The sequence below is a fragment of the Hibiscus syriacus genome, unplaced genomic scaffold (genome assembly GCF_006381635.1).
Source record: "Hibiscus syriacus cultivar Baekdansim isolate YM2019G1 unplaced genomic scaffold, ASM638163v2 tig00116964_pilon, whole genome shotgun sequence".
Lineage (NCBI taxonomy): Eukaryota > Viridiplantae > Streptophyta > Magnoliopsida > Malvales > Malvaceae > Hibiscus > Hibiscus syriacus.
In genome coordinates this window covers 785764-808960 of record NW_024063489.1, presented here as the reverse complement: position 1 = coordinate 808960, position 23197 = coordinate 785764, and the positions used below count along the sequence as shown (strand labels likewise).

At 36.0% G+C, this 23197-nt stretch overlaps 1 protein-coding gene across 5 annotated transcripts; it reads left to right on the top strand.

Moving 5' to 3' along the window:
• The first annotated feature begins 7654 nt into the window (after window positions 1-7654).
• On the top strand, window positions 7655-13241 carry LOC120191052 (probable E3 ubiquitin-protein ligase RHG1A). Of its 5 annotated transcripts, none has more exons than XM_039194058.1 (7): window positions 7655-8109; window positions 8231-8239; window positions 9904-11635; window positions 12078-12128; window positions 12358-12456; window positions 12540-12680; window positions 12756-13241. In XM_039194058.1, exons 1-7 carry the CDS (start codon window positions 8096-8098, stop codon window positions 12885-12887), a joined length of 2178 nt encoding a protein of 725 aa, XP_039049989.1. In that variant the 5' UTR covers window positions 7655-8095; the 3' UTR covers window positions 12888-13241. The 5 variants fall into 5 exon arrangements, with proteins under 5 accessions (XP_039049989.1, XP_039049991.1, XP_039049990.1 ...); XM_039194060.1 differs by having other exon boundaries at window positions 7656-8109; window positions 8231-8250; XM_039194057.1 differs by lacking the exon at window positions 8231-8239 and having other exon boundaries at window positions 7841-7858; window positions 8033-8109.
• Window positions 13242-23197: the final 9956 nt, after the last annotated feature.

Here is a 23197-nt window from a genome sequence, read left to right as displayed (position 1 = left end):
GTTCATCGCTTACCTGGCTCGTTGACCAGTCATTAATAGTCAATCCAGACCAGAATCCATTCTTCTTCATCTTTGCTCGCCGTTGTCGTTGTCGCTGTAACTGTCACTGCCTTCTTCATCCTGCAAAACGCCAAAACCATTAAAAACCAAACCAGATTTGGTAGATGACGGACCCGATAGATTTTGAAAAATCACAAACATGGAAGAAGTAATAAACCGAATGCACCAGATAGGCTAGCACAAAACACCCACTTTATTATCATTCCAGCCATCATAATTATGCAAACATTAAACATAATTTACATACATATCTTAGTAAATAAATTGGCCTCCTTTTATCTACTTGCAAAGCAACAAACCAGAGTAAATAAACTTGATCATTTATCACTTTTTTTCTCCCAAAAATTTACATTCAGAGGGCATTAGCATGCATTCAGTCTTCTCATACAATAACTTCTATAACCTACATGCCTTCTTTCTAATCCTATATGTAGGAATATATACAAATCAATCAAGCTCGATATACAGGCAGCACTGGTACTTCTCTCAAGAAACAAAATTACGAAACTTGGCAAAATATTTCCCAAAGGCAAACAAACAACTTAAACATGAAGACTAAAGGTTCAAAAATTACCCCTGCCCCAGGCATTTGGTAAACCTTGATTTCACAACACTAAACATGTCTCGTACATATCTTCTTCACTAACATCACTAGCAGCTACATCTGCAACGATCCCTTAGGTTCTTTTTTTTTTCTACTCTCTTCAGAAAATTTCTGTACTTCATTTGGTGATACCCAAAAATTAAAAAGATAAACAAAAAGGAACTAGATATGGGGAACGCATTAGTGGAGGAGTTTCATTTTGACTACAGGGATGAAGTTCCGGTAAGGAGTTTTGGCATTTTACATGTTTCAAAGGATGAAGAAGAAGGCGTTTTGATCATTAGTGAACGGTCAACGGTCCAGCTCAGCTTTCTGTCACCCGAGTGATCAATTTGTTACAAATCGATAACGTTAGTATCAATGTGTTACTTTTGAAACTGCAGTGGGGAAAACGAAAATTTACTCAAATATTAATGACCATTTGTATAATTTACCCTTAAAAAACCGAATCTCCTTCAACTGCCATCGAATCTAACGACTAAAAAGGTCGATCTCATGGTAATTTTTCCATTTCCACAGTCACTGATTTCACGCATGACAACCAATGAAAATTTCCCTTACTTTTGCAAACAAATAAATCTGCAAAAACGAAATATAAAAATAAAGGAAAAACAATTGTTTAGCGAGGACAGATTTAACATATTGTTTAACTGCATGAATAGGATACTGACATACTCGCTTGAAGGGAGACTTCAGGTGGACGCTTTCATGTTTGTGTTTCTTACTACAAAGCCCCTAAACCCATCCAAATCCAAGTCCTTCTCTTGTTTTCTTGTTCTGTAAAATCGACTTAGGAAAAATCGTTTCTTTTTCCGATTCGACAAAATGTTTAACTGTCAAGATTCCAAGTTTCCCATAGGAGGAGGAGGAGGAGGGTCATCCACAACAAGTTCGTTATTTCATCTTCCACCTGGTTGTAGATTTTACCCTTCTGACGAGGAGCTTCTAAAACATCTGACTGGGAAAATCATTTCCCACGCCGCCGATCCTGCTGATGCGTACGGATACGATTTGATCTGTGAACTTAATTTGTATGATTACGAGCCGTCTGATTTGCCGGAGGGCGCGTGCTTTGTGCACGTTTATCGGGGGAGGGAAAGGCACTGGTATTGTTATACGGAGAGTGAAGGAGAAGAAGGGCAAATGGAGGGTTTTGGTGGAAAATAGGAAAAGTTAGGAATGTGTTTGATGGAGGAAATGTAGCATTGGGAACTAGAACTAAATTTGTATTTTATGAGGTTAATTCAGTCAAGGCTGCTGTTAGGATTCCTTGGATTATGTATTAATATGCACTTCTTCACCATCCCAAGGTAAATATAAAATAGATTTGTTTGTTTCTTTAATCTTATTCCTCTGAATGGAAGTTTTTATATGGTTAGTATGTTGAGGAATTACTTTTTGTTATTGCTGTTTGGTAGGTAGTGATAAATTGTAGCTTATAAGTTTTGTATCTATTGCAGATTTAATTGTCCTCTCCAACAAAAGCATCCTCGTTTTGTTGTTTTAGTTTGTATTTTATTGCATATCATTTTAGTGCTCTAAAACCACATAGCCCCTACCCTTTTTTGATGCTTAAATTGACTGTGACTTCTTTCACCCGACACTTGCTGTTGGACATATGCAATTTCTATACTAACTTCATGTTTTCCAAAACTTCAGTATGTTAATTGTGCTCCCACTTGGTTGTACGTGGCTCACCATGGGTTCAGTACGTTAATTGTTCATTGTAGTAATCACTTGTGCCTTATGATCTGTTGGTGAGGCAAATATGTGCAAAAGGATTTGGTTTCTAAAGAGCCACATCAGAATGATTTCATTGTTGTTTTTCTTTGTCACTTGTAGTAGAACCAACCTGTGTAGATTGGAATATTCCGAGCCCTCAATCAAGTAAATTTCCGCAAATGTTGTAGTGAAATCTTAGTAAGTTCTCGCTTTTGTGCACCTACTTTTTACAAAATATGAGCTTTGCCATAATCAAATATGCTTGTATTTTGTGAGATTAGCTTCATTGGTGGGGAGGGTCTGGGACTGTTACCTCCATGAAAGTGATGTCTCTACCATCTTCAGGCTACTTTTGTGCTATGCCAAGTATTTGTCAAATCTCGTGCTAGAAATAGCGTATCATAGAATGTTTTTAGTTGTGCAGAAGATACTGTTTCTGCCATACCTCACATTAGTAATCAGCAGGATGAATTTCTTAGGCCTGACATTCTTGAAGTTGAAACCAATGGCGATGACTTCAATAAAGAGCTAGACGACCCAATAGCAACTAGACCTGTTTCTGTTGCTAGTTTTGAGTTTCCTTCAGGCATTCCACCAGATCCGACCAATGATTTGGTAATCTAGATTGAGCATGTTCCTTTCTTTTGTCATGGAAGTCACATTGTGGCAATTTCTTTTCAGTTTAGTACATACTTTTGTTTGTGATACCAAACATGGCTTTTGTGTTTTCCCTTTTCTAACAAAGCTTTTATGTTTTTCAAATAACTACAATTTTTGTCATGCATGTACCAATAAGCCGTCAGTTCTTTTCATAACAATTAAATTGCAGAACTTTATATGATGTAAGCCTTTTCAATCTGTCTTGCCAATGGTAATACATATTCATGATTATAGAGTAATTGTTGCCAACACACTTGTCTCTTTCCTTGAGTTATGGTTGAGCATTAAAAAGAATGTTACTCACCCAATCTTTTGAGTTCTTCACATTACAAAATATATAATCTCTGTTCTGCCCATATTTCTTTGTTGTACATGTATAATAAATTTTTCACCATGTGAAGCCTTTAACTCCACAAATGTTAAGCATGCCTAAACGTTTATCACATGAAGCATTTATTAGACGATGCATTCTTTCCTAAAGTTGAATTACTTTTTCTGTGCAATGGCTTTTATGCAGGTGGGATCTTGGCTAACTACCGATAAGTTACTGTCAATTATAGAAGAAGATTTTATAGAGATGGAAGATCTCAGTTGATGATTGTACATCATATGTACCATAAAGAGAATAGGAACAGTTACCTTCAGAAATATCAAGAGAATGATTTATATGTTGAAGAATCTTTTTGGAAACAAGAAATGTTCTTCAAATCTGAATAGAGAGAAATCTGATGGGAGGTGGTTCACTCACCTCGTAAGGTCATTTTTGTTCTCTTTTATCTCAAATCCTTGGATCAATAACATTCATGAACGTTTTTAGTAAATTTATCTATTGGCTCACCATGATCAGGAATATTACTTGAGAAGAATTTATCAAGAAGCTATGTTGGACATATGGAATTTCTATACTAACTTCATGTTTTCCACATAGCCCCTACCCTTTTTTGATGCTTAAATTGACTGTGACTTCTTTCACCCGACACTTGCTGTTGGACATATGGAATTTCTATACTAACTTCATGTTTTCCAAAACTTCAGTATGTTAATTGTGCTCCCACTTGGTTGTACGTGGCTCACCATGGGTTCAGTACGTTAATTGTTCATTGTAGTAATCACTTGTGCCTTATGATCTGAGGCAAATATGTGCAAAAGGATTTGGTTTCTAAAGAGCCACATCAGAATGATTTCATTGTTGTTTTTCTTTGTCACTTGTAGTAGAACCAACCTGTGTAGATTGGAATATTCCGAGCCCTCAATCAAGTAAATTTCCGCAAATGTTGTAGTGAAATCTTAGTAAGTTCTCGCTTTTGTGCACCTACTTTTTACAAAATATGAGCTTTTCCATAATCAAATATGCTTGTGTTTTGTGAGATTGGCTTCATTGGTGGGGAGGGTCTGGGACTGTTACCTCCATGAAAGTGATGTCTCTACCATCTTCAGGCTACTTTTGTGCTATGCCAAGTATTTGTCAAATCTCGTGCTAGAAATAGCGTATCATAGAATGTTTTTAGTTGTGCAGAAGATACTGTTTCTGCCATACCTCACATTAGTAATCAGCAGGATGAATTTCTTAGGCCTGACATTCTTGAAGTTGAAACCAATGGCGATGACTTCAATAAAGAGCTAGACGACCCAATAGCAACTAGACCTGTTTCTGTTGCTAGTTTTGAGTTTCCTTCAGGCATTCCACCAGATCCGACCAATGATTTGGTAATCTAGATTGAGCATGTTCCTTTCTTTTGTCATGGAAGTCACATTGTGGCAATTTCTTTTCAGTTTAGTACATACTTTGTTTGTGATACCAAACATGGCTTTTGTGTTTTCCCTTTTCTAACAAAGCTTTTATGTTTTTCAAATAACTACAATTTTTGTCATGCATGTACCAATAAGCCGTCAGTTCTTTTCATAACAATTAAATTGCAGAACTTTATATGATGTAACCCTTTTCAATCTGTCTTGCCAATGGTAATACATATTCATGATTATAGAGTAATTGTTGCCAACACACTTGTCTCTTTCCTTGAGTTATGGTTGAGCATTAAAAAGAATGTTACTCACCCAATCTTTTGAGTTCTTCACATTACAAAATATATAATCTCTGTTCTGCCCATATTTCTTTGTTGTACATGTATAATAAATTTTTCACCATGTGAAGCCTTTAACTCCACAAATGTTAAGCATGCCTAAACGTTTATCACATGAAGCATTTATTAGACGATGCATTCTTTCCTAAAGTTGAATTAATTTTTCTGTGCAATGGCTGTTATGCAGGTGGGATCTTGGCTAACTACCAATAAGTTACTGTCAATTATAGAAGAAGATTTTATAGAGATGGAAGATCTCAGTTGATGATTGTACATCATATGTACCATAAAGAGAATAGGAACAGTTACCTTCAGAAATATCAAGAGAATGATTTATATGTTGAAGAATCTTATTGGAAACAAGAAATGTTCTTCAAATCTGAATAGAGAGAAATCTGATGGGTGGTGGTTCACTCACCTCGTAAGGTCATTTTTGTTCTCTTTTATCTCAAATCCTTGGATCAATAACATTCATGAACGTTTTTAGTAAATTTATCTATTGGCTCACCATGATCAGGAATATTACTTGAGAAGAATTTACCAAGAAGCTATGTTTCAGAAGAATTAATCGTGTGGCACATTGGATGAGTCGCCGACAAATTTTAACGTCAGGTGCTTCCACCTGGCTTCAAAGTTCTTTCTATTTCTCTCGTGATGGTGGGTTGAAACATTTTGCCCACTCAGTTCTCAAATGCCTCCACGTTTGTTTTTCTTTTCCTAGCCTGTTCTATATTGTGTTTCTGAACTCTCATTGATGGAGTCCTCAAAACTGTATAACAATGCGGATTTCCTGAAAAACATCCGAATGGTCACCCTGGTAAAGCAATTCTATCTATAACTGTTTGTAAATCTACTTTGAAACCTCCTGCTGTTGTAGATAAATTGAACGATTGAATCTAAATAAATTATGATGAATCTGTTTTAAATTTTTGGTTTGCTGTAACATCATTAGTTGCTTGAAAGCTTTGATATAGTGCTGCTACTAGTGTCATGTCTGAAGCCGCAGCAATAGAAAACAAGGAGCTGGGTTCGTGCAGGTCCATTATGTGGTTAATCCAAGCCAATGCGTTCGTCCCATCTGGATTTAAGTTTGTTGGTAAACACTCGGGATTGGCATTTGCAAGTTGGAAATCACTGCATTCAAGACATCCACCACCTCTCCCATATGCTAATGCCTGCTCCTAGGGGAGGGTCACTTGGTCCTTTTGTGTAGTTTATAGGTCCAAAATTTTAAAAAAAAAAGGAAAATAGGAATACAATTGGGTCATAATAATTCATAAGCTTTACTGATTTTCAATGAATTGATAAGTGAATCATTCACTCCCACCTCCCACCATTCTGAAACAAACAGGCTTTAAAGATAAAAAATGGTCTAGGGTTTAAATCTCACATGATTGCCAACACCTAGCCCCATCGTTCACTGCTTAACCTTTCCTTCAAAGAATTATTACCATCCCATCATTGTAATTACAATGAAAAAAACAAGTATAGGATACTTATTGTGTATGAAATAAAAATACCACAAGGCATAACTGTTGATATCCATGCAGTATAAACACTCATGGAAAACACAAATGATGAAAATACATATATATAATTCCAATCCCAACTTGCAAGCATGTCTCTTTAATAAAATGTCTCTTTAATTTCAAATCTCCTTCCCTCATTTATCTATCTCCAAGTGTTATTTTATTTTTCCTTTTTGGAATTAGTGCATAATGTCCAATCTCATGCGTTGGCATCATATGTAAGGTGGTAGATTTCTCTCTCTCTCTCTACCACTCTCTAAAGCAAATGCTACGTTTATAATATTCTCTTTGGAAAATGGAGAATCGTCAATTCTTATGTAATTAATTAAAATTTTCAAAGAAAAGTTACCGAATGTGGTTGTATAAGCTCAACCCATACGTCCAAATGGACACATTTGTTGAAGAAAAAAAAACTCAGCGAAGTGAACCAAAGCAATCACCTTTGAATGGTTTGAAAGAAGGAAAAAAATCAAATAAAAAAAGGTAGGCAAGCAGTAGAAGGTAAGAGGAAAGAGTCCTCCCACGATTGAAATATGAAAGGCAAGGCAAGGCAAGGACGAAATAATAAAAGGAGGGATCAAGAAACCTGCATAACTACTCATTGGTAGGGAGAGGGAGGGAACTTTTGGGGTCATTGTACTCACACCTCTTTTAAGCTAAGCAATTATATTTGCCGTGCATTCACTGCAACTGCATTTCTCCATTTGATACATTCCACCTACAACTACAGGACACAGAATTCAAGTTCTTACCCCATCACAACATACTGCATAATTTTCTTTCTTTCTTCCCAAATCTCATCTACAGATTTTTTTTTTAAGAAAAAGAAACAAATTCCATTTATGGTTGGTTATAATTCTAAAAGCAATCAAAACTTTTAAGCTTTTAGGGGTGGAAAAAAAGGCAAGAAATCAAGTCATTCAAGTGGGGACAATTCTCTATAAATACTATATACCAAAGCCACGTTTATATTTAGCAGAGTAACATTTTTACCTGTCATGTTCATGTATTTTGGAAAACCATTAGTCTTTTAAATCGGAATATTATTGGGTAAAAAAAGAAAGGTGGACAAGGCTGGCTCCTCATAAAAGGAAAGGGAGAGAGAGAAATTGCATGTGGAGGATTTAAAGAGTTAAAAAAAGACTCCAAGAGCCTGAAGGGTGGGGAAGGCGGGCAGCCAGGTACTTGGCGTGAACGAGATGGTAACAAAACAAACAGAGATCGTTTAGTGTTTGTGGGGCTTTGCTACGGACCGCATTGGAATGGGAGACGTGTCTTAATTATATTATTATTTAATTTCCATTTATACATTTGGTTTTAGAGATAGAGAAGGTGTGAGGTGAAAAGGATTATTTTTTATTTATTTTTTCATATAGAGAGAATGGGAAAGAGGGGGAAAAAAGGTCTTTTCAAGGAAAAGAGAGATCAAAGATGAAGACATGAAAGCTATTCGGTGAGCGGCCCAAGAGGACAGCTTCGCATAGTTATTGTTGTTGTTTGTTTAAGCATATGTTTGGAAACTGCTCTTATGACCATTACTCCATTTTCTTTTTTGTCCGTCTCTCTTTCTGCAGGGTTATTTGGTAAATTACAGGTTAATCTATCTCTTTGTTTCTTGTTTAGAGTATTTCATTTTATCTTTCACAGGCCCTCTCTCTTCCTCCCATTGCTCAAGTTCTGGTTTTCCTTTGTTTTCTTCTCTCTTTCCTTTCTTGAGAAGGGATAGCTTTAAGACAGCCTCTTTTATCTTCCCCCCTTCTCATCCTTTGTTTTCTTGTTTATATTCTTTAGATCGAGCAAGGTCTTTAATTTCTTCACGTTTGGTAAGCTATTTGGTTGTATTTTCGTGTTGTTTGTTCTTCTGCTTGATCGGTTGATGATCAGATTAGATATGGACAATATGGTCTCTGGGTTTTTGTTTGTTCAATTTATTGGTTTTGGCTTAAAGGGTGCCTTTTTCCTCCGAAAGTTTTTATTTTGATGCCTTTCTTTTCATTTTTCAAAATTTGCATATATCGAGGTCTTACCTGTTTGAAGTCTATCCTTTTGCTGTATTTTTACTGGGTTTCTTTATAATTGAGGCCGTCTCTCGTAATAGCTGATTGTAGAGAGATGGTTCTTATAGTTGCCATCTTTGACCTTAGATTCTCTATTGCATTTTGCGGTTGTGTTAGATTTTGTTGTTTTCTGTCTTTTTTCTTTGCTTGCTTTCTGTTGTATGGTGGCTTTGGGTTGGGGTAGGAACGGTGGGGTGCTGACTCTTGAGGGAAAACTATAGAGAAATAACTACAGCTGGAATGACTTGTTTATGCGTTCAGTTTAGGTTTCTTTGTATGTTCTTGCCTCTTTTGTATGGTGAAGCCTGGAATGTTTAACCCATCTTATTGTGTTTTTTCGTTTTGGTCTACATCTCGATATATGCTGCTAGTGGATGCCCATTATTGTTTGATTTTGGATCCCCCTTGAATGCTTTGTAATTTCCAGATTTAGTTGCTTAGTGCCCTTTGGTTCATTGTTTTGTTGTCCAAGTCTAGGATGGTGGTTTCAAACTTTTATGATGTATAGAAATGCCTAGATATCCTGTGTTGATTAAATTTGGGATCACTTCAGATTAGGATTTGTCTGGTTTTGTTACTTTGCTGCTGCTAGCGGAAAATTTGTTCTTTGTTGATGCTATTCCGCACTGGACCATTATGTCTCTCTGTTGATTTGGTTGCATTGTCGTTACCGTATACTACAGTTACTACTGGTTGCAGGTTGAGAGACCGATTGTCTTAATTAGTTAGTGCTTGTTCTTCTCCCTATCGCTGCATTTGCTTGTAACTTCTGGATACTGCTTTACTTCTTCAGCCTCATAGTGTCCTATTATTTCTATTAGATTTTAGATGCAGCTGCTTGCCTTTGATGTTCTCTGTTTGTGTCATTTGTTTCTTCTGTGTTTTTGGAAAACATGCTTGTACTGTCGAACAATGCATTGTTGAAGATTTCAAGCAATATTTGAATGACATTGCTAACCCAAGTGAATAATTTATCTGCAACAATTGGTTTCCTGATGTATGAAGTGGAAAATGTCACTATAAGGAAACCTAGTTCATACCTGACTTACAATTTCTGTTAGTAATACGGGAAGATTGAAACTTATTATAATATTTTTGTGTATTTTTATTATCAAATATTCTCTAAATCATGTTCAATGCCTGCTTATCTTTCTATTGGTGGCTTAAGATTTGTGTTTTAATTTGTTCAGGACTTCACAATCATTTACTCGGAAGTTCATAGAAGGCCTAATGCAGGGCCAAAAGGGTACTGTTGGTTCCTTGCCTGAAACCTTATTAGACCATGGGTCTTCATCAAGTAATGCTGCAATAGAACAGCAAGTATGCTGGAATAATATCCGAAATCCCACTGAAAGCAGACTGTCTGATTGTCTGCTTTCTACTAATAACATGAATATTGGACATGGGAACTCTATTGCTCGAGAGGAGCAGGAACTGGGTCGATGGAGCTTGGGAGAGTCTAGCTCAAGTGGTGCACAGAATGAGGTAAGCCATAATGAGCTGAAAACAAACCATGGGCGGTCATCTTCCATGAACGCTTCTGCAAGTGCTGGTCCTAGGTTAGAAGAGCAGCAGTATGAACAAAAAACTCTTTTTGGCCAAAGTTCCTGTTCTAGTACAGTTCCCCAGGATATCAACTTAAATGCAAGCTTAATGGATAATGATGATGATAGCTGTCAAGTTACAGAACAGTCTAATCTATATAAGCCTAGTGGGTCTGAAAATGAGCGGATGTCAACTATTGCCGGTCCCGAATCTTTTCCACGTTCTTCTGGAAGTGATGGGTATGCCATGGGTGATAATGATATCAGACCTGGTTGCTCGTATGAGGGTCATCGTTCATCCTACAAAAGAAAGGCTTTAGAAGGAAATGTTGGACAGTCTTCATCGAGTGGAAGTTCTAACAACTTTCATCTAGCTGAAAGTAGTGCATGCCGTGGGGTTCCTTCTAGCTATAGTGTTGGAAGCAGTGTGAATACATCTGCCCCTTCAGGACAGGTGCACCCTAGACTTGGACAGGATGTAAGAGGATCAGTTTATGGCAGCGTTCATGAACCAATTGTTTTACCAACTGCAGAGAGTGTTCATAGGAATTTTCGCCGTAGAATAAATCCTTCAAGTATACAAGAACCTATTGCTCCTCCGATGTTTTCTACAGGTGATGCAGCTAGGCAGTCTTTTGTTTTGTCTTCTCAGCAGCCATCAAGACTTATTCCAACTGATCATTCTCTGGATTTAAGGTCTGCACCAGTGTCAGATAATGCAAGTGCACAAAATCCGAATTTCGTAAATCATGTTCCAAATTTACCGCGAAATGTGCAACCATTTAGGTGGAATGGAGGTTCTGGTTCGCGAATTGGTGGTTCATCAAATCCTAACTTATCTGGGGTTAGAGATTCTGTTCCATGTGAAGGGCATCAATCCAGAAGCATGGCTAGAAACCTATTAGATCATCCTATGATTGTTCGTGCACCGGAGTTGAGAACTATGGTTAGAAATCCAACAAATCGAGGTTTAGGCACTGGAAATACAAGTGTTCCTGGAAGTGTTGCTTCTACATATCGTGGTGGCTCAAGTTCTGGTACCAATGCATCATCTGCTCCCACATGGATTCCTCATCCCAACCCCTCATCCCAACAATACCCACGAAGATTGTCAGAACTTGTTCGTCGATCATTGATGTCTTCCCATGGTGCTGAACCTGGAGGTCATGTCAATCATTCTCCTCTTGCTTCAGGACTTCCTACTTCTACTCAAGAGATGCTGCTTTCATCTGGTGTGGCTAATCAGGGCCACCATCGGCAATACCCTAGGCCACTGTCATGGTTAGGAAGACAAGATGCTGGTTTGGTTGGAGTCCCCCATTCATTGCCAACTTTAGCTGCTGCAACTGAAGGAAGAAGCAGGCTTCTAGTGTCTGAGGTTTGCCCTGTAATTGCATTTTTACTTATTTTGTTAGTTTTTGCCATTTTCTTTAAATGGGAACCTCAATTAGTTTTTGCCCCATCCATTCTAACTTTTGTGGAATAGCAAATAACTGTTATAGGTGAAGGAAGAACTTTTATTTCTTGAATGATAATGCAATGCTAATTGCGGAGAACATTTGTATGCTGTTTTTTTTCTTTTAGGTTCTTTTGTTTGAAAGAAATTTCATTGAGCATTGTTATCCAAGATGCTTGCACCAGCACAAGTACTATGAATCACTCATTCGTTTGTGTCACTTCAATTCTTATTTTGATCACACAAAAGTAAATGTTTACCTTGTAAAGTCTTGTTTTAGCTGTGCACAACATATTTTTCCAACATTAAATGTTCTTTTATAAAGTAAGGCCTCAACTAGATTTGACAATTTGTTACGGTGCAGATTCGTCATGTTTTGGATCTCATGCGTAGGGGTGAGAACTTGCGTTTAGAGGTAATGTTTCTGATATTTATGGTGTACTTCACTAATTGAATCATGCAAAAAATATTCCATCTCCTTTTATTGTTCATTGTCACTGTAGTTTAGTAGTTAGATATTCTTCAAATTTGAGCTGTTGTGGACAAAGATTGGCCATGGAATGTTGGACAAGTGTTGTTTTCGGATGAGAATTTACTTCTGACCTAACAGTGGTGTTTTCTTTCTAATACTGCTCTTATGGCAGGATGTTATGATCCTCGATCAATCTGTAGTTTTTGGAGTAGCTGATATTCACGACCGGCATAGGGATATGCGGCTCGATGTTGATAACATGTCATATGAGGTAACATCTATATATATACTTGACATCTAATATCCTTTCCAGGTGTGAAAATTCTCATGTTAGAATTGTTTTGTGGGTAACAGGAGTTGTTGGCTCTCGAAGAGCGCATTGGTAATGTGAGCACAGGGTTGACTGAAGAAACTATATTAAACCGTCTGAAGCAAAGAAAGTACTCTAGTACATCAAGAGCTCAGTTAGAGGCAGAACCATGTTGTATTTGTCAGGTAATGAATTTCCTCGAATGTGGTTTCTTTTCTGATTCTATGAACCCCCTTAAATTATTGTTTACGAATGTGCAGGAAGAATACAATGATGGAGAAAATCTTGGGACACTGGAATGTGGCCACAACTTCCATGCTGATTGCATTAAACAGTGGTTGATGCAAAAGAACTTATGCCCCATTTGTAAAACAACGGGTCTTACTAAATGAGGCAATGCGTTGTTTTAGGGCAATTAGTTCCTCCTCGGGTCTGAGAAAAAAGACGTTGAAGTTTGTGGCTTAGCACCTGTAATTCGGTAAAACTTGATGCCTTCAAATGTTGCCATAACGAAGCCTTCACGAGTCTTCATGCCGAGAAAATCCATTGCAATTTTAATTCAATTGCCAGAGTACTTGCAATTATGTCAAACAAAGCAATCTTCTGGGTGGATGACACATTTGAAGCACTGGAAACTAAAAGCTCATTTCTACATTTTTCATTCCATCATTTGCACTTGCACTATTAGTTTTATGTATGAATTTTCAGCTCAATGGTGACAGATTATTAATTATCTTAATATTTTTATGCACTTTTTCTCTTTCTTTTCAATTTTTGAGTTGGGAAAACAGAGGCGTGGCGTCGTTGGGAATCATTTTCTGTCAAATTCTCATTGGTTGTTCAATGGAAACTCAAGATCTAACCCTCTGTTATCAATAAGCTCATATTCTAGTTTGTTTCAGTCTGGTTCGACATTTCGTTGCACAAACTGGGGTAGGGGAAGTTTGTCAGAGAAATGATGATTTTGACACCAACCCTCAACTTGAAAAAAAGTAATGCTTAGACATTAAAGCAGGTTGGAAAGCAACCTCCATAATTAACATAGCCTCACAAACAAGCTAAAGCCCATACCCTTGATTGTGTTGTTAACCATCATAGCATAGCCGACTTTAACAATATGTTAAGCTGTTGACGTCTCGATGCCGGTGAGACTTATTCGAGGGTTCACGGCTTGATCGGAGCTTTTTTTTTGACTCTATCAACCACCTCTCTTAGTACCTGAACAGTTAAACTTGCAGGTCGGGCACAGAAGATCCGATCTCATGACATATGAATATGATACCATTTGAGCCAAAGCCGAACACCCTACAGGTTTTACTGGCAGGATATATCCCGTGGTCGATTGGTGACAGATCTGCTTGTTTTCTAACACGCAACTAACAATAATGGCCTCGGGAATTGCAGTTTGTTAACTCACTTTTATTTAGTGCTATTTTCGGCGTTTTTACTAAAATATAATCCTTAGACCCAATAATTACTAGTAAGTACTCTCTGCTCTAATATTAACGATGTAGCACTCTTTCTGACACGGTGATAATAGAGCAAGGATCGTCAATCGCGCCTTTGTAGGGTTATGTCTTAGTTGGCGCCACGTAAGGAAAGATATAGATGGCCATCCCCTCCTTCGCTAAACTCTGACACGTACGGAAGGCGCGTATATTTTCTTTAATTCCTCAACCGTACGTCTCTCACATTGATTACTACTCGTCTTTCCTCTCCCCTCTTCCTAGAAATACCACACTCAACACAACCCTCAAATCTCAAATTATCTCATTCTTTCTATTATCAATCTTTCAATTAAGAAGGTAAAATATTTTTATTATATTATAATAATTTATTAGTTTATTAAATTTTATTGTACTAATTTTTTATTACTTTTTGCAGTAATAAAATGGAATGCAAGCTACTACGTTTAGATGAGAATCATATCTCGAGGCATTTTGTCGATATGATAACAATTTTAAATTGTGTTGTTATTTATTAAATTTTATTGTACTAATTTTATTTATTTATTATTTTTTGCAGTTATAAAATGGAAGGCATGTTGCTACGTTTAGATGAGAATCATTTCTCGAGGTATTTTGTCAATATGGTAACAATTTTAAATTGTGTTGTTATTTTAATTATTGTAAATGTTTTATTTATTTAATTTTTTAGTATTAGTTTATATTTTAATTTGTATACTATTTATTAAATTAGGAGAGAGATATCATATATTAGATCCATTCATTAGTAACGTTAAGTTAGAGATACCTACTCGTGTCTGGACGTATTTAGTCGAGGTTGGATTTGGTTACGTAATGAAATATGAAGGGCATTGTAACATTGAACTCAACCTTATTTCTACACTGGTTGAGAGGTGGAGACCAGAGACACACACATTCCATCTTCCGTGTAGAGAGTGCATTATTACGTCGGAAGATGTTTCTATATATTTGGGGCTTCCTGTAGATGGGGATGTGATTTCTAAGGTAGTGAATGGTGACTAGCATTCCTTGTGCGAGGAATATTTTGGAGGTGTCCCGCCTAATTTCAACGATGGTCAAATACCGTTAAATTAGTTGGATACAACTTTTAAAATATGTGAATCGCGATGCCTTTGAGGAACATGTTAAAATGTATGCACGAGCTTGCATATTACAGCTCAAAGGAGGGATCTTGATGCACGACAAATCGTGCAACCAAGTTTATTATTTGTGGTTACGTAACCTCGTAAATTTTCACGTTTTCGACACACTCAGTTGGGGCTCAGTAATTTTGGCATTTTTGTATAGGGAAATGTGTCAAGCAACTGATTATAAAAAATGCTATCGGTAGATATCTCATTCTTCTCCAGTCTTGGGCATGGTATCGCATGCCCTTTTTATGTCTAGTCGTAAAAAATCGTTGGTCTTTTTGCTATTGTTGAGGTAATTTCAATACTGAATTCGTATATAAATAATTTTGTTGAGTATATAATGATTTTTTTCATTGAATAGGTGGTCAAGTACAAGAAAATATCATCGGGATTTACCAGATGAATTGGAATAAATTCAGCTACTCATTTATCAGAAGGCTAGTACATAGATATGTATTTAAATTTTATTATTTACTTTAATTATCGTTATATAATTAGAATATTATTTTGATAAAAATTATAAATATTTGTTTTAGTTCCAATGTGTTCCTTATTCTACTAAAGAAATGAGGATTTGCATCCCACATCACTTGAGAGACCCATTAGATGTCTGGATGGCGGTGATCCCTGTAATATGTTATGCTATTGTCGAGTGACATCTTACTGATTGCGTGCTCCACCAATTTGATTTAATACAATATATTTCAGAAGTATCAAAGAATCTCAATAATATGCATATCATCGATAGATGGGGCAAAAAAGAAGTCGACTGGCTGTTGAAACACATAGAGTGAGTAATGATATGGGAGGATCGATATGGATGCATTCCCCGTACAAAACCCATTTATGTGGATCATTATTCGGTTACAGATGATTATTATGAGTGGTTCAACATAAAAGTGAAATCGTTCATACTTTTTGATGAAGCACGAGGTGGAAGTACTTATCGACGCAGACAAAGATGTCTACCGTTACATCATCATCATCCCCCGACTCATGGATGGAGAGCAGACGCTTTCGGCTCATCCTCAGTTATAGAACTGGAACCATTACAACAGAAACCGTCTAAACCGATACACATTATGTAGTCGTTTCAGATGGTACCACAGCTATATCAAATGACACCGCAACCATTTCATATGCCACCGCAGCTAGGTTAGATGCCACCGCCGCGGGGTTTTATGACCCCTCTTGGCTGATATTATACTTTCATGCTTGTAGATTCAACATGGGGTTCATATGCTTGTTATTTGGCAGGTGAAGGTTCACCACATACACAGACACCTCCGGCGTAATTTTTACACTCATCGATGTTAGTTTTTCAATGTTTTCACAGTTTTCTGTGAGCGGTGGGATAGTCAGTCATTCACCTCCAGGGTCCTTATTCTATGGAAGTTCTACATCGTCATTTGTCCCTTATCAACAAAATGTAGCTGCTCCTGATGATGATAAAAGTGAGGATGAAGAACAAGTTTCTACAATGCTCACAACTTTTGTTTTCTCTAGACCTCTTCCTAATATCCATATCACAATGAATTCAAATGGATTTTGGACGACCGAGCTCCCTTAATAAGGACAAATATGGTGTAATCGGAATCCAATTTTAAACCTCATCAGGTTCTTTCTCATTACCTATGAGGGGAACTCAAATTCATATACGTTAATATGATGATTTTGACACCAACCCTCAACTTGAAAAAAAGTAATGCTTAGACATTAAAGCAGGTTGGAAAGCAACCTCCATAATTAACATAGCCTTACAAACAAGCTAAAGCCCATACCCTTGATTGTGTTGTTAACCATCATAGCATAGCCGACTTTAACAATATGTTAAGCTGTTGACGTCTCGATGCCGGTGAGACTTATTCGAGGGTTCACGGCTTGATCGGAGCTTTTTTTGACTCTATCAACCACATCTCTTAGTACCTGAACAGTTAAACTTGCAGGTCGGGCACAGAAGATCCGATCTCATGACATATGAATATGATACCATTTGAGCCAAAGCCGAACACCCTACAGGTTTTACTGGCAGAAGGATATCCCGTGGTCGATTGGTGACAGATCTGCTTGTTTTCTAACACGCAACTAACAATAATGGCCTCGGGAATTGCAGTTTGTTAACTCACTTTTATTTAGTGCTATTTTCGGCGTTTTTACTAAAATATAACCCTTAGACCCAATAATTACTAGTAAGTACTCTCTGCTCTAACATTAACGATGTAGCACTCTTTCTGACACGGTGATAATAGAGCAAGGATCGTCAATCGCGCCTTTGTAGGGTTATGTCTTAGTTGGCGCCACGTAAGGAAAGATATAGATGGCCATCCCCTCCTTCACTAAACTCTGACATGTACGGAAGGCGTGTATATTTTCTTTAATTCCTCAACCGTACGTCTCTCACATTGATTACTACTCGTCTTTCCCCTCCCCTCTTCCTAGAAATACCACACTCAACACAACCCTCAAATATCAAATTATCTCATTCTTTCTATTATCAATCTTTCAATTAAGAAGGTAAAATATTTTTATTATATTATAATAATTTATTAGTTTATTAAATTTTATTGTACTAATTTTTTTATTACTTTTGCAGTAATAAAATGGAAGGCAAGCTACTACGTTTAGATGAGAATCATATCTCGAGGCATTTTGTCGATATGATAACAATTTTAAATTGTGTTGTTATTTTATTAAATTTTATTGTACTAATTTTATTTATTTATTACTTTTTGCAGTTATAAAATGGAAGGCATGTTGCTACGTTTAGATGAGAATCATTTCTCGAGGCATTTTGTCAATATGGTAATAATTTTAAATTGTGTTGTTATTTTAATTATTGTAATGTTTTATTTATTTAATTTTTTAGTATTAGTTTATATTTTAATTTGTATACTATTTATTAAATTAAGAGAGATACCGTATATTAGATCCATTCATTCGTAACGTTAAGTTAGAGATACCTACTCGTGTCTGGCCGTATTTAGTCGAGGTTGGATTTGGTTACGTAATGAAATATGAAGGGCATTGTAACCTTGAACTCAACCTTATTTCTACACTGGTTGAGAGGTGGAGACCAGAGACACACACATTCCATCTTCCGTGTAGAGAGTGCATTATTACGTCGGAAGATGTTTCTATATATTTGGGGCTTTCTGTAGATGGGGATGTGATTTCTAATGTAGTGAATGGTGACTAGCATTCCTTGTGCGAGGTGTATTTTGGAGGTGTCCCGCCTAATTTCAACGATGATCAAATACCATTGAATTAGTTGGATACAACTTTTAAATATGTGAATCGCGATGCCTTTAAGGAACATGTTAAAATGTATGCACGAGCTTGCATATTACAGCTCAAAGGATGGATCTTGATGCACGACAAATCGTGCAACCAAGTTTATTATTTGTGGTTACGTAACCTCGTAAATTTTCACGTTTCCGACACACTCAGTTGGGGCTCAGTAATTTTGACATTTCTGTATAGGGAAATGTGTCAAGCAACTGATTATAAAAATGCTATCGGTAGATATCTCATTCTTCTCCAGTCTTGGGCATGGTATCGCATGCCCTTTTTATGTCCAGTCGTAAAAAATCGTTGGTCTTTCTGCTATTGTTGAGGTAATTTCAATACTGAATTAGTATATAAATAATTTTGTTGAGTATATAATGATTTTTTTCATTGAATAGGTGGTCAAGTACAAGAAAATATCATCGGGATTTACCAGATGAATTGGAATAAATTCAGCTACTCATTTATCAGAAGGCTAGTACATAGATATGTATTTAAATTTTATTATTTACTTTAATTATCGTTATATAATTAGAATATTATTTTGATAAAAATTATAAATATTTGTTTTAGTTCCAATGTGTTCCTTATTCTACTAAAGAAATGAGGATTTGCATCCTACATCACTTGAGAGACCCATTAGATGTCTGGATGGCGGTGATCCCTGTAATATGTTATGCTATTGTCGAGTGACATCTTACTGATTGCATGCTCCACCAATTTGATTTAATACAATCTATTTCAGAAGTACCAAAGAATCTCAATAATATGCATATCATCGATAGATGGGGCAAAAAAGAAGTCGACTGGTTGTTGAAACACATAGAGTGAGTAATGATATGGGAGGATCGATATGGATGCATTCCCCGTACAAAACCCATTATGTGGATCATTATTTTGTTGCAGATGATTATTATGAGTGGTTCAACATAAAAGTGAAATCGTTCATACTTTTTGATGAAGCACGAGGCAGAAGTATTATTGACGCAGACAAAGATGTCTACCGTTACAGCATCATCATCCCCGACTCGTTGATAGAGAGCAGACGCTTTCGACTCATCCTCAGTTATAGAACTGGAACCATTATAACAGAAACCGTCTAAACCGATATACATTATGTATTCGTTTCAGATGGTACCACAACTATATCAAATGACACCGCAACCATTTCATATGCCACCACAGCTAGGTTAGATGCCACCGGCGCGGGGTTTTATGACCTCTCTTGGCTGATATTATACTTTCATGCTTGTAGATTCAACGTGGGGTTCATATGCTTGTTATTTGGCAGGTGAAGGTTCACCACATACACAGACACCTCCGGCGTAATTTTTACACTCATCGATGTTAGTTTTTCAATGTTTTCACAGTTTTCTGTGAGCGGTGGGATAGTCAGTCATACACCTCTAGGGTCCTTATTCTATGGAGGTGCTACATCCCATTTGTCCCTCATCAACAAAATGTAGCTGCTCCTGATGATGATGAAAGTGAGGATGAAGAACAAGTTTCTACAATGCCCACAACTTTTGTTTTCTCTAAACGTCTTCCTAATATCCATATCACAATGAATTCAAATGGATTTTGGACGACCGAGCTCCCTTAATAAGGACAAATATGGTATAATCGGAAGCCAATTTTGAACCTCATCAGGTTCTTTCTCATTACCTATGAGGGGAACTCAAATTCATATACGTTAAATACTTCTGAAAGTCGGTATACGGGATCCACAAAATGATTATAATCTTGACGGGTATGAGAGCAAACTACTATGATATAGGAGCATTAATACTTCAGAGCTTGAAAAACGCACAATCACACCACCTGTCTCGTAGATTAACTCTGAATGAGTTATCTTGAATTCCTTGAAGAGGTCGCGACATCTCTAGACACGAAGTAATTCATGGGTTCTAGAGAAGATTGTTACATACATTCCATTTGATGAAGTAATTTTTTTTGTAGATCTGCAACTAATCTTGGGTGATAGACATGAATGTTTTGCATCCAAGTTTGAGCTTGTCCCCCGAGCTTGGAAAAAATGTAATATCCCAAATATTAGACTGGTGACTGGAATGTAAATTTTGAAACTTTGAAGACTAAAATATAGAGTTGTAAAAGTTTAAGGACCAAAAATGTAAATTTTTCAAAAGTTAAATTTTGGATTGGTGAATTAGTAGTTTAGCCTAAGAAAATTATTTTAGTGGGTTTCAAAATTTTGATGTTGAGTTTGCATGATATTGGTTTGGTAAAAAGTTGTGATTTTGGATGATGAAGGGGAAATGAGAATTCAAAGAAATAAGGTTGGATTTTGGTTCTAGGAGTGTTATGGAAGCTTGATAAGCATGAAAGTGGATGAAATTTTTTAGAGGGTCTTGTTTAGTAATTTGACCATAATGTAATTCATAAAGGAAATGTTATTTTTGGTTGTTTTGACGTGAGATTGATGGAATCAATTGAGATTCTTTGAGCTAAAGTAATGGGGTTTTATTTATGTTGCTCAGTTACATACGTTTGCAATGGTTATTTCGATTGTATATTTTAGCTTTTGTGATTGGAAGAAAAAAATGCAATGGAAACGTTATTTTTAACATACTAATATTGATCAAAAACGAGAATCACGAATCGATTGGGTAAGTTTGAGTAGATTGGAGATAATGTTTAGTGGTAGAAGCGTTGATGTTTGTGGGATTGAGCTTTTTGTATTCGAGTGTTGTTTGACTAAGTTTGTTGGTGTTGGGTTTTAAGTGAGAATATGGCTCATAACAATGAATTTTCATTGGGTAAGCACATCTTTGTTGTTATTGAGGCAAATTTGTTGATTAAATTGATGAAGTTCAAGTTAGCTTTTAATAGATGATAGAATCTGTAATGAATATGCTTAAATGGTATTTTTGAAATTTTATTCAAATTCAAATCTATTATATTATTTAAAGTACTAATTTGTATTCAAAATTGTTTATGTCGTGTAGATCGGGATCGAAAACAAAAACAAATCAAACCAAAAGAAAAGGATTAAGTTTGAGGGTGCAATGAAAATAGTAATTAAAGTGCAGTGAGGCAACAGGTGAGTGCAACTTACTTATTTAATATTCGATATGAGGATGGCCTGCGATGAGCCAACCTCGAAGGTTTTCGATTAAAAACAATTTGAAATATTTTATGAAATATCTTTATAATGAAATGATTTTTTATATGATTTTGGGTTTGAGTAATCCAAATTATTTTATTCGGTATTTTATATCCTAACATGTGAATATTTTTGGGTATGAATTGCCCAGATCTGGTTTTATAGGAATTTTGTATTCGATTATATGGATGAATTGTTTTAATATGCAAATAGTATATGAATTTTAATAAGCTCACTATATAAGAATGAGGGTTAGTGTTTCAATAGCATGCCATGAGGTGGAGTGTTATCTGATTACTGATATGATCTGGTACATTCATGTACATCTGTTTGGCACTAAACATGCATTATGATAATCATGATGCTTTGACGTAATGAGTTATCATATATGTTTCTGATTTAGTATAATGATATTGTGTTCTACAGTACTTATACTTTTGTTTAGCACTAAAGGTGCTATCTGTTATTGACAGTGGATTTACATATAGCGGGCACCCTCGTTATCTGACTCACGTACCATACATTCTCTTAAAAATACAATGGGTGATAATTTGATCTGAATAGAAAAGTATAAACTTGAAATGGCTCAATATAGTTGACTTATGGAATTTTTATCGTATTGTTCTTATTACGAGCATATGTTTTGTTAGTTATATGTATTTTATTTTAATAATTTTTATATATCATCTATTTTATATGTTAAATATTTATTTAAATTATTTGTTGGCTCACTAAGTAGAAAAACTTAGTGTGTGTTGTTTCACACGTAGGTAAAGAGAAGTCGATAGGGGATAAGGAGCCAGGCCAGACATCCTATATTTTGAGATCTAGTTCAAACAACTAGAATCAGTATGACATCTTTATAATATTTTTGATATTTCTTAGTTGGCATGTACATATTTATATTTTGAAGCTCTGATTCGATATGTCTGAACTGTTTTTTGATTTAAACTATATATGTATATACTAGTTTATTAAATGAACATTATTAGATATGAAATATATTTCATTAAATCGTATTTTATTTTAGTTAAACGAATATCAACTTGACTAGTTATTTTTCTTATTTTATTTATATTAGTGGACTTTAAAAAAATTTATGATTTTCAAACAATATTTGTTTTGTATGACTGATGTGACATCTTTGACTCATATATGGATACATACATGAGTTAAAGGTGTTACAAAAAACGCTCCCAGATAAAAATGTCGTTTTAAACCAAAGTCGTTACTGGTAAATGGAGTGCCCTTTAATGTCGAATTGATAGTCTCAGCTAAGTTGGCCAACATGTGTCTATATCGATATCCACCATCATATGCATTTGTCCATATTTCTTTGTTGACAAGGCTGATGTAATTGTATCCTTGCTCGTTCTTTCCTTGCAAATCTTGAAGCATTGACTCAAATGTTTCAGGTAATAGTTCGTAACATGAATGTCAAATGTAGAACTTAATGTTAAGTTTTCATAAAAAAATGAAAATGATTGAGAAATAAAATTAGACATTTTGACATACCCCTGCGCACAAGTAATTGCGCTCATTCTTCTTGAACTTTCCATGATAGTTAGCAGCAATGTGTCGAATATAGTACCTATGTTGAACATAGGGTGGTTGCCACATTGGACCCAAAGAATCCATTGTTGCTTTGATCCCAGCTCCGCGATCTAAAATAACAC

Excerpts from the sequence above, each read along its gene's own strand:
- LOC120191052 (XM_039194057.1), top strand. Across the intron at positions 12,129-12,357 it reads GTGAGAACTTGCGTTTAGAG|GATGTTATGATCCTCGATCA; the intron begins GTAATGTTTCTG and ends CTCTTATGGCAG. Across the intron at positions 12,457-12,539 it reads TTGATAACATGTCATATGAG|GAGTTGTTGGCTCTCGAAGA; the intron begins GTAACATCTATA and ends TGTGGGTAACAG.